Source organism: Condylura cristata, unplaced genomic scaffold (assembly GCF_000260355.1).
Source record: "Condylura cristata isolate star-nosed mole 26May11 unplaced genomic scaffold, ConCri1.0 scaffold00004, whole genome shotgun sequence".
Taxonomy (NCBI): Eukaryota; Metazoa; Chordata; class Mammalia; order Eulipotyphla; family Talpidae; genus Condylura; species Condylura cristata.
In genome coordinates this window covers 41,790,447-41,801,891 of record NW_004567105.1, presented here as the reverse complement: position 1 = coordinate 41,801,891, position 11,445 = coordinate 41,790,447, and the positions used below count along the sequence as shown (strand labels likewise).

The following is an 11,445-nucleotide window of genomic DNA, read 5'->3' as shown; positions in this document are numbered from 1 at the left end:
AGCTTGTTCTTCTAGAGCCACAGGCAGGTTTTTCTGGCCCAGGAGCTGTACAGGTTCTGGTATTTGGTGGTGGTTTTGTTTTCCTTGCTGCCGCTGACAGGTTTCCAGCAGGTCTGCTTTGTCCTATCTCATCTTCCTTTCCCCCTTCGTTGCTCCTTCCTTTACTCAGCTGGTGCTGGTTAAATTCGGTCTGAGTGCTGTGATAAGTTGGGCCTTGGTGTGGGGTCCTGACTGCCCCTGAGGGGATCCAAGTTATGCCCAAGGAAGCAGCTGATGTTAGTGTTTTGCCCCAACTTCTGTGACTGGCCACAAGAAAGTAAGGCAGGAGGCAGAAAGGCTGAGCAAGCAGAGTTTATTGCTCTCGGGCAGCAGCTGAGACAGAGCCCCTAGAGTGGGGTCCGCAGCTACTGCCAACCCAATAAGGGGGAAGGGTCTCTTATATAGATTCTAAACTCAAGGGGTGACTGTGTCCTTTGATGTGAGGCCCAGTTCGTTATCACCTTCTTCTAGTCCCATCCCGGATGCAAGGTCACTTTATTACCACTTTATCAAGCTTGGATGCAAGACTCAATTCTTTACCTGCCCTAATTCAGTCCTTGTCAGTAAATCTTTGGTCACTCCCAACAGTTAGCAAGGCAGAGCGCCACATTCCCCACACAATGTGCAAGTTGCAGGCAGGGCCCAGGGTACTGCTGCCTCCACTCTGCAGGCCCCACGTGCCTTGGACCCTGTGAGGGCGTGGTTCAGAGTGGACTGAGTTAGCGAAAATCACCAGAGTTTGGCCAGCCACCTACGTGTGTCTGTGTGTGGGGTGTGGGGTGGCTTGGGATATTTTCAGAGCAGCCAGGGAGGGGAGGGGTCACCTGCATAGTAAAACAAAGAGAAACCAAACATCCTGTTCTCTTCCATTAATTGGACTTTATTAGAAAGTGCTTTCGCAACCCTTATCTTGTCTCTGGCTGTGTTTGGCAGGCCTTCCAGCTAAAATGGTTAGGAATCTGAGAATCAGGGGAGTCAGGCCAGGACCCTGTGTTCTCTTGGGACTTGCCCAGCACTCTGTACTAGTGGCTTCTGTGTCCTGCCCATGAGGCACAAAGGGCTCCTGGGTGAGCCAGTTTGCACCCCCACCTGGGTCCCTGAGGGCTCTGTGCCAGCAGTGGGGTGAAACTTCTGTCCCAGCTGTCCTTCCTGCCGTCTCCCCTTCCACGAGGTGGTCAAACACCTGGGCCCTAAAACATCTAGGACTACTCAGGTGCTGAGAGTGCGGGTCCAGAGGCCAGCCTTGCTCCTGTCTCTCCACAGCCAGAGTTGGATCCTGTGCAGGCATCTGGCCAGAGTGTGGGATGACTACGGAGCTCACATTGCTGGTGCCAGTCCATACTGGCCCTGCCCAGCCTGCAGTTACGCCCTCTGGGCACCTCGATGGTAGACACTGTCTTTTCCAGCTTTCCAGGGGTAACAGGAGGCAGGATTCCCCCACATTGTTCTTGTTAGGGCCCCCAGGTCCCATGGGTTCTTTTTGCAGTTTCATACCCTTCTTGGTGACCAGTGACCATGGAACAACAGAGGCCCTGGCCTCCAGGCCAAGCTGGAGAGACTGGGTTGTGGGAGGTAGGCAGTGGCAGATGGAGTAGAACACTTCCATGGGCTCACCCCAGGGCCACCCACTGTGGACCAAGAGTAACCCCTGCTTTCTTCTGTTGCAGGTGACTGAGGAAGTTCACCGGCTGCTGTGCCAGGGCGCGTACCACTTCGTGTGCCGAGGCAAGGTCAGCGTCAAGGGCAAGGGGGAGATGCTGACGTACTTCCTGGAAGGCAGAACCAATGGAAATGGCTCCCAAACCAGGTCCCTGAACTCAGAGCGGAAAATGTGTCATTACGGGAGAGCCGGCCTTCAGAGCAGACTGGCCACCGGCCGCCCTCCAGTGTCCCCTGTGGCCAGCCTCCCTGTCAGAGCCAATCTGGGGACTTTGCAAGGCTCGAGGCTCACCTCTGGGCCCCCCAGCCAGCACCTGCCCCCTGGAGCAGCTGGGAAGGAGGCTTAGTGGATTCCACGCTGGCCTCTGGGGGCAGGAGCTCCAGCAGAGACCAATCTAGCCAACCGAGCAGGTGGCCAGCAACTGGGCTGGGGACGGGCATAACTTGGAGCAGCTTGACAGTAACTCAGATGAAGGGAGAAACCCATCTGCATGGATGCTGGGCCTTTCATAGGAGTTCTGCTTGCTCCATTATCTTTCAGTGGTAGAGGGTGGGCCAGGTCAGCATAGGGTGTTAAAAATTCAGTGCATCCACCAAGACTGCAGTTTTACAGGTATGCCACGGAGGTCTGGCTGGCAGAGTGACCAGGTGCCCTGAGAGGAATCTGTTTAACCTGGAGGGCGGTTCCCACCCTGGGCAATGGCCTGCAGGACCCAGAGTGGGAGTCAGGTCTTGCTCTGCAGAACCAGACTCAGAGCTGGCCGGCCCTGAGGTAACGGTTAGCAGGATTAAGATACCCTGGCCCACGGTGTGGATGGTAGTGGCTGCTGGTTTTCATCAAAAGTGATTTTAACTGAGAGCCAGAGGCTGGTCTTCTGGAGCTCTCAGAGAGGGTGGGGGAACTTGGCAGCCACAATGTATTGTGACCAGCATCATCGCATTCAGCCTGTGCATTCACCTGTCCTACCTGAGCGCACCAGTCCCCATAAAGCCTGGGCACCCCCTTTTCCGCCTGTGTGGCTGTACTGGCCACAGAAGGAAGGTGGTAGGGTGTTTATCCCCTGTGGGCCGTGCACCTCTGTGTCTGTGCATCTAATCGTGGTGTGAGGCTTTGCTGATCCTGAGAACAGGTGACCCTCACATCCATGAGAAAGTTTCCTTGATGGAAGATTTTCTTTGGCAACCAGCCCCCGGATGTGGTTTGCAGTGTATGGCCATAGGCCCCTGTGGCCCAGCTCCACTTTGCAGAGAGAGACTGCAGGTGTGAGACTTGGAGTTGCCCTCATACATCTCTGTGGCAGCCCTGGAGCTGCAGGGCGAGGACTTGCCAGATGCACTGTGGGGGTTGGGGGTGAGACCCCCGGGAGGTCCACAAGAAGTGACTGGCCATAAATACCAGGTTGAAACCTCTGGAGACTCAGATGCTCTCCGCTGCAGGGAGGAAGGCAGCTTGAAAGGAGGGGCGGTCTGGGCAGGCCCATCAGGAGGGGCGTCTGGAGAACACAGCTTAGACAGGTGGGACTTCAGGCCTGCAGGTCCCCTGTACCCGCAGGCCTGAGAAGGCCACTTCTCACCCCATCCTTCCCTGGGGGTCCCAGTTGCTCAGGATCAGCACAGGGACTCACTCTGGACTACCCTGTGGGGTGTCCTGCAAGTTGCGCCCTCTTGGGTAGGTGAGCTCTGTCACCTGGGGGCAGTAGGGCCTCTGCTGTCATGGGTCACCCAACTCAGGACTCGTTGGGGCAGCCCCAGTGTCAGTCTCCAGGCTGGGTGTGGAGGGGTCAGAGATGTAAGAAGTGGGCAGAGACAGGGAGGGTGGACGGTGCTTCTTCAATGCCCCATGAAGCACCATTGCACATCTGCTGTGTGGGCCAGCACTTGGTGGAGAAGGACGCGAAGGTGAATGTCCCCACAGCCCTTAGCAACAGGCATCATTCCTTCAGGGAAAACTGAGTCAGGGCCCCCGGGCTGTGTGCTGTGCGCTGTGCTGGCTGAGGGGCTGGAAGCCTGGCCTTGGCCTGGTCTGTCAACTTGTCTTGCAGCGCTGGGCCTCTGAGCCAGGCTTCCACCAGGGGTGGGGTGTGTGGGGTGTGTGTGGACAGGACAGTGATCCCAACCCTGTGAATATACTTAGCTACATGGCAGAGGGGACTTTGCAGTGGGGATGAAGGACGTGGGCCGTAGCTGGGGTGGGGTCGGGGAGAAGTCCCGGTGGGCTCAGTGTGGCCATGGGCACCTTAGAATTATGGCCAGGCAGTCTGGATGATTCCAAGCATAAGTTCGCTGCTTTAAGGATGAACAGCTCTCCCACAACCACAGACGTTGAATTTGGCGTCATTCCGAGGGGGCCGGTGGTAGATCACCCATGAGCCTCCGGGTGAAAGCCAGGCTGAATAGTACCTCGGGTCCTCGGGCCTTGAGACCCTGCACATGCTATGCAAAGCCACCAAGTGCGTGGCTCCCTGTGCAGCAGCAGGGGAAAGCCATCCAGGCGCTCGACTGTTCTGAAACAGCGAGGTTTCTACTTCAATGAGCAACATCTTCTTCATCATCAGCAGTTCCAAACCCTACTTGCTTCCTGTGGGCACAGGAGTCGTGTTTAGCCATAATTCCGCTCCTTGGGGTTTGGTGAACAACTTCCTCTTTATTTGTGATGAGACTGTATTATATTGCCTTATTTATTTTTAATGTTGTACAATATTCATGTACAAATGTTAGAGCCTTTTGAGTAGGATTCTCTCTATTTAAGATGCTCTGTAAATAGTGCACTGGTTATAGGTGCCCCTGTCTACTCCTGCCAAAAATGAAGACCCCCTCCCCTGTGTGAATGGTGCACTTTAGCCACATGCCTGATGTTTCTAGGCCTCACCTCCCTGCTTGAGTAAGCTTTGACCCTTTGGAATGACCCCATGTGCCCCTTTGGGACCTTCGCATGCTTCTTAGGCCCCACTTCAGTAGAGTAGAGCACAGCCTGAACTTCAAATGCCTCCACAAACCCTGATCCTGGGCTGGTCCCGGTGTCTGTGTCCCAGAGCCGTCCCTCATGGACTCAGCGACCTGGAGCCTGCCTGTGTTTCTCAGACGCTAAAGCTACCAGGGCTTCCAAGTATCTTCTGTAACTAGAAGCAATAACTGTAGCTTCAAACTCTAGAGGTGAGACTAGTCCAAAGCAGACTGGCAACTCAGACAAATCACGAGTCAGTTCTGCTCAATTGAATGATACTGTGGGGGCCCCTCAGCCCTTCCCACAGGCCCGGCTCAGGGTGCCTCACTCGGTGAGGTTTGCTGTCAGCACCGGCCACTGGGAGCAGAGAGCCTGTCTCAGCCCCTGGCCCAAGTCATCCCTGGAGGAGGAGAAGGGGGACAAGGCCACCCTAACATCTGTGCAGATCCAGCACTCTTGTGACCGAATCTCTGCTGTCCATAGGGTGTGGTGAGTGTAGGGTCTGTCCTGTAGGGACAATCCTCTGGATAGGTCACCTGACACCTGTCTCTTGATAGGTCCCCTGACACCTGTGGGTAAATGGGTTCTGAGTGTGGGGGTGGGGGGTGGTGGTGGTGTGGGGGGCTCAGTTTGGACAGGGTTCAGCCACCCACCTTCAACTTTCAGAGATACCAGGTTTTTTTTCCATCTGATAGGAACTCTGTGCCATAGTCCCATGAACAGTGCGGTAGCAGTTCATCCTTGCTTTAAGCCACTACTCAAGAAGGGTTGGGATTGGCCTATCGACCCATTTAGGTTTTCTCTCGACCCGTCTCTGTTCCAGGGCACCTCACTCTTCTGCACTGCATATCCCAGTGACTCCGGGTCATAGGTTCTTGCCGGTCCCTACCCACGTGGCAGATCCTGCCCACAATACGGATGACATCTAGGCTCGTGAAGTGAATGCTCCCTGACCGTGAGCCTGCTGTGTGGGCGTGGGAGAATAACACTGACCAGGGAAGGTCACAGAACTGCTGTTAAAACTTGTGATTCTGAAATGTCCAGACCGACTGGCTGTATCTATAGCACACCCAGACACTGACTTGCCTGTTGTTTTGGGGTGGCATACATTATAAAAGCAGCCTCCTTAGAGGCAATTGATTTCAAGGTATTTGGTGTGGTGAAATAAAGGGTGAGCTGTGACCGGGCTGCAGGAGCTGGCTCCAAGCGGGATGGCCTGGATCTGTCCCTGGACACAGACATCCTGCTTCCCCAGTTGTAGTGTGCTTTGAAAGTTGGAGCCATTGACAGCTCCAGGTTCATAGCAATGGATGATGGAAAAATGTGACATTTATTCAGATGGTGTCTTGGCCTTTGCATTTGTCTTCATGGGTTTGTAGGCCAGAAATGGGTTCAGGTCAGAAGCAGGAGTGATCAGCTGGGGTGGTTGGTTAACAAGCAGGACCAGGGACCCCACGCTAGGCAGGCCTGGGTGTGGGAGGGTCATTCGTGATGAGTCAGGCCTCCACATTGAGGTCGGGGGCTAACAAAGAGGTCATAGCTGAGGCACGCGGATACCACACTGTCTGCTGTCAGTGTGCACACTGTACGGCGTGGCAGTGACTGACCTCCCTCAGGCCCTGGCCCTTTACCTGCCAGCCAAGACCCGAGGCTACCGTTGTACCAAACAGAGGTCTGAGGCGGAGGGCTATGAGGAACAGGGAAAGACCTCCTGAAGGATAGGGTGAGGGTGTGGCCAAGGGTGGACCTTCAAGAAGGCTTGTTTGACTCAGCCCAAGGAAGAACCTCCCAATTGTTCCCAAGATAATTCTGAAGCATGTGTGTGTGCATGTGTGTGTGTGTGCGTGTGTGGTCAGGGGTGAGACTCGCATTGGCAGATGCCCCATGGAGTGCTGACAGGCCACTGAACCTGTGTTCTGTGTGAACTGTTTCAGGGACCTGATTTGAGGAGATGAAGGCAGGCCTGTGCCTGGGAGACAATGCAGTACTATGGAATAGGAATTTGGGGTGCAGGGGCCAGAGTGCATGGGATGGAGGCTGGTGTGACCAGCAGTGAACCAGCCATACCCACTGACTTTGCATTGTGGGCCCAGCCCCAGTGTCTAAGCGTCAATCTATATTTTCTCTCAAGGGGTCAGTTACCCATGTGGGCACAGCCCCACACAACCATGCATGGGGTGGTGGTGCTGTTCTTGGCTTCACCTCCCTGAGGCCAAAGGGGACTTTGGAAAAGATTCGAGTTTTCTTTTGTCCTTGTCACTGCACCCCATACTAATGGCAGGTCCTGTGATGTGATTGGACATTTTCACCTGTTGTCCAACCTGACTTCAGGTACCCTTCTGGGGGTTCAACCTCCCCAAATAGTTCAACTTCATGATAACAACTTATATACACATACATATATATATACATATACACATGTATATATATGTGTGTGTGTATGTATGTATTAAATTTTCCTCAACATATAATCCATCTTTTCCATATCAGATCTGTTCACTAAGATAAAAATAATCAGTCTGTCGAGGTCATGCCCAGTTCAAATCTGTGTGTGTGTGTGTGTGTGTGTGTGTGTGTGTGTGTGTGTGTGTCCCTAGGCTCAGCTTTGACTCTCCCAGAGGCCAAGTGGTTCCTGGTCCTCCATCTCCAGCAACTGCTAGAGAGTAAGAATGTCTCTTTCCTTGGTTTTTTTCTTTTTCTAAGAATCTCTACATTATCAGTGTTGAAGTCCAGGGGCATTGAGGCATGTCTTCTGTTGTTTGTCTGGCTCTTTTATTTTTATTTGGGCTTTTGGAGCACGTGGAAGTCTGTGGAAGTCACACAGGAATTCTGTAGGGAGTCAGGGCCTTCCCCCCACACTCTCCCTCCATCTCCTTTCACTCCCCCAGGAGCCATTTGGGGGCCAGGCCTTCATGCTGCACATTCGTCAGCGTCAGTCTAGACCGTGCAGTGGGAAGAGACAACCATAGACAGGTGGTCTTCCTTGGTCATGCCTCACAGCTGGCTAAAATAGCACCTTAGAATCAGAAGACCACTACGAGGCAATTGCTGCCACTTGCCTAACACAGCCGTCAGCCTGTTCCTTGCCCTTCCGAGGGACGAAAGTCCCTCCGTTGCCACCCTTCATTCTTGTGTGGGGTCAGGAGTTCTTCCTATGCCTCACTGTATGTTCTGCCCTGCTCACCCAGGGAAAGGCCCTATTTGCTCTCGTCATATTTCCACTGGGCTTTTTTATGTGACCACAAACCAAGGATACATTTATGACTCTGACTGAAATCTATGTCAATAGCTTACAGAGTTCTCCCTCAAAGCAACCTGTTGAGGGAGGTGTGGTTACAACCCCCACATTGCCAGTGAGCATTCTGGGGCTCAGAGACACTAAGTCTCAGGCAAGGTCACATGGTACCTAGTGCCGGACGAGGGCCACTCCTCTCCCTTCCTGGTCCTCTTCATTTTCCATTGTACTCAATGTCTCATGGTTAACAGTGAGATAGCAAAAATTGTGCCGGTTTTGATGGGGCCCTCTAGCTGCTTAGCTTGCAAATGCCCCCTACTGTCAGGACATCTTGGGCAGGCTGGTTCTTGTCCCCGGGTGAATGGGTACAAACCCACAGCCTATCCCTGGAGGAGCCCTGGGCTTTGTCCTCATGAGATCTCACATTGCTACATTAGAAGACAGAGCCTCTTGGCTAAACCCTATCTCTCCTTTAATGACTGACCCTGTAAGGACAGAGAATATTAGGCTTGAAACATCCCTACCTTGTATTGCCACACTTTCTGTCCTCAAACTGTACAGCTGCACAAGCTAGACTCTTCCTAAGAGAGCACCCCAAAATGAGGAGGGCATTCATGCCCTGCTTTCTGCAAGATCCCTCTGTTGTCAAATAGGGAGCCTAAGATGCCCAAGGCACACATACTTCTGCACTTCCATAGAGCCAGCCCAGCCCCCCAGTTCCTGCTGAGGAGTGGGGTGAGCTTTAGGAAGGTGGGGTTTGCTGTTTCTCCTCTCACTTTGTTGTTAGCCACTCAGTGGCGTCGTCACGTTCCCAGCACAGTTTCAGCAGGTCAGTGTACCCTGCTGGGGAATGAGCGGACACCAAGGAGATTTCACTGGGAGTGTTCAGAAGGCAAGACAGGTGGCTGGAAGTTGGCACGCTCCTGAGTGGAGTCCAGCCTCCCGGCATAGCTTTCCTGCTGGACCGGACAGCTGACTTTCAGATGGGTCGGGCTCTAAAATGGCCTGCCGTCACTACTTGAGGGCTTTGCACAGAGAGGGTATCCTAGACTCATACCCCAGGGCCTAACAGACGTGAGTGGATGGTCTGAGACTGGTAGTTCAGGGAGCTGTGTTCAGGGGCTCTCCCTCCATGGCAGGCCAACGGGCCAGGGGCCCAGTGGCCGTCAGAACTTGCTTCTTGCCTCCTACCAGCAACGTCCTTGCCATCCCAGGCCCTGGGCAGGAAGCACAAGTCTCGGGACCATCCCCACATTCTGGGAATCCTGAGGCAGCCTGTGGCTGCCTCATGCACACACTGACCACCCCTACTCCAAGTGTCGGTCCTGGAGAGGTGTGAGGTTTACCTTTGTTCCTCTTGAAACTGGGGACATCCAAGTCATTTATTTGTACCTGGAATCTCATGTCATGAAATTCGAATTGTATGAAACTCAGTTTGGAAACACAACCATGTCCACCTTGGGTATCTGCCAACCGGCACAGAACATCCCTGCAGGGGCATCTGAGGCCCAGCCTGCATAGCTCCTACACCAATGACACAGAGCCCTCCAGCCCATGCCCCTTCCTTCCTCCCTGCTTCTCATTCACACTGATTGCACAGCAGCTTGCCCCAGTGAGGAGGAGGCATCGCTATGACATCCCCGCGGTTCTCAGTTAAGGCGACCCCAGGGCCCACTCCTGAATTGACTCCCTGGTGTAAACCAAGCCTTTCCATGTCCAGCTAGCACTGGCCGCACCCCCACTTGGAATCCAGAATGAGGGAGCAAGTGTGACCGCCCACTGGTGGAGCTCTTGAGGATGCTTCTCGAGAGATGAAAACAAGGCATATCAGGACAGCAGCTTCGAGTCACTTTGATGTAACTTCTCATTATAGATTTGTATACACTCCATACGGGTCTATTTTTACGTCAACTGAGCACTGTGGCGTACCTTCCAGTCTTCCAAGATTGTTAAAAAATTGAGACACGTAATTACATAATTTGTCCTATTTTTTTTTAAGTGAATGGACTGATGTTAAGTGTGAATGTACATTTCTTAATTACAACTTTTCTACTGAGTGTTTGCACTATACTTTCTGGAATCTTATTTAACAAAATAAAGGAAAAAATTGCTTGGCTAAGCTTTGTAGCCAGTTTAATTGAAAAAACAACCTGTCGTATAGCATGTGGTTTTCTGCCTGTTTTACTTACCCTGCATGGGACACTCTTTCATGTCCTCTCCTGGCACAGTTCTGCCCATCACGTGACAGGTAGTGGCCATGGATGGACACATGACAGCTCTTTATATTTCCTTCTAAACAAGATATTCCAGGGAAATAATTTGTTATTTGTAACTCTCCATGCCAAGTCTCTGATTCATGAGACTGGCATTCTGCTATTTTCATCTTTCATAAATAGGAAATAAATCTTTTTCTGCTCCAAATATGAAAGTTGGGGTTCACCCTATTTGCCTTGTACCTCCCATAGATCTAGGGGTCTTTAGGTCCCTGGCCACTTATACAAGTGGAGATAACCACCTTCAGGCAGAGGTCACACATCCCAGGGCCAGCGTTTAGCAGAACCAGTGAGGCCTGTTGTCATGGCTTAGTAAAAAAGTCCACCCCTGCCCAGAGTAGAGCCAGGGCCCTAGAAGTCCTTGGGGTGGTGTAAAGATCAGCTGGAGGAGGGGACAATGTCGGGAGCAGCTCAGTGGTTTCGGTGTGAGGGTGAGAAGAGGGAGAAGAGTAGATGACAAGCCTGTATTTCCTTCTTGTTGGGAAGACTGGGTCCTATGGATTAGCTTTATTCAAGGGTGACAGTGGAGACTGCAGAAGGGGTCTGCAGAGGTGCCCGGGGGTCCTTGGCTTTTGTATAACTTGACTTCTTCAGTTTTTCCTCTTTCATTTGTTTCTTTCCCCACGCTTAAAAAATGGGTTTTCCTAACCTTGATACCTCCCAAGCTACTGTCCCCTTGCTCTCTATCCACTAAAAATTCTCAAAAGACCCCATATCTCATCTCTTCGACCTGTGAAGCATCTAGTACCGGTGACCTTGTCCTGTGCCATTTTTTTTTTAAAGATTTATTTATTTGTGCATACAGAGCTGGGGTACAGGCCAGAGGCTCAAGGGCGGCGAGAAGCTTCACCAGAGACAGAGCTGGGAGCAGAACAGGCAGATCTACGAAGTACACTGCTGAGGGGAGCAGTGGGCGGGTCAGGAGAGGTCTGCCACTCCATGTGGTCACCTCCGGGGCAGGCGGGAATCGAACTCATATGGAAGTGGCTTTAGCTTCTCAGTGCTGTGCTTTAACCCGCTGCGCCACCAGGGAGGGCCTTGTCCTGTGCCTTCTTACCCAGTCTGACAGGGGCACTCAGCTTGTCCCTGGCACACCGCCCCAGTGCCTGGGCCCTCCCTCAGTGCCTGGGCCCTCCCTCGTTCACAGCACTCTCCCGCCTCCTGCCCTAACAGTCCTCACGCCTCTGTAAGGTGTGTCCCCCAGGGCAGGTTTGCAGTGAAGCCTGTGCGGTGGACATGTGACTTCAGGCCAGTGACTTGAGAGGACCCTTGAGTTCCCGTTTATAGTCCTCATA

General features: G+C 52.9%; 1 protein-coding gene across 2 annotated transcripts in view; it reads left to right on the top strand.

The window, feature by feature from the left end:
• ADCY1 (adenylate cyclase 1 (brain)) overlaps positions 1–9,987 on the top strand; it is a 133,430-nt gene extending 123,443 nt beyond the window's left edge. For both annotated transcript variants that reach the window (XM_012720372.1, XM_012720373.1), the window contains exon 20: positions 1,707–9,987. In XM_012720372.1, coding sequence (XP_012575826.1) covers positions 1,707–2,045 — 339 coding nt within the window. In that variant the 3' untranslated portion in view covers positions 2,046–9,987. The remainder of the gene's footprint in view (positions 1–1,706) is intronic.
• The last annotated feature ends 1,458 nt before the right edge of the window (positions 9,988–11,445 follow it).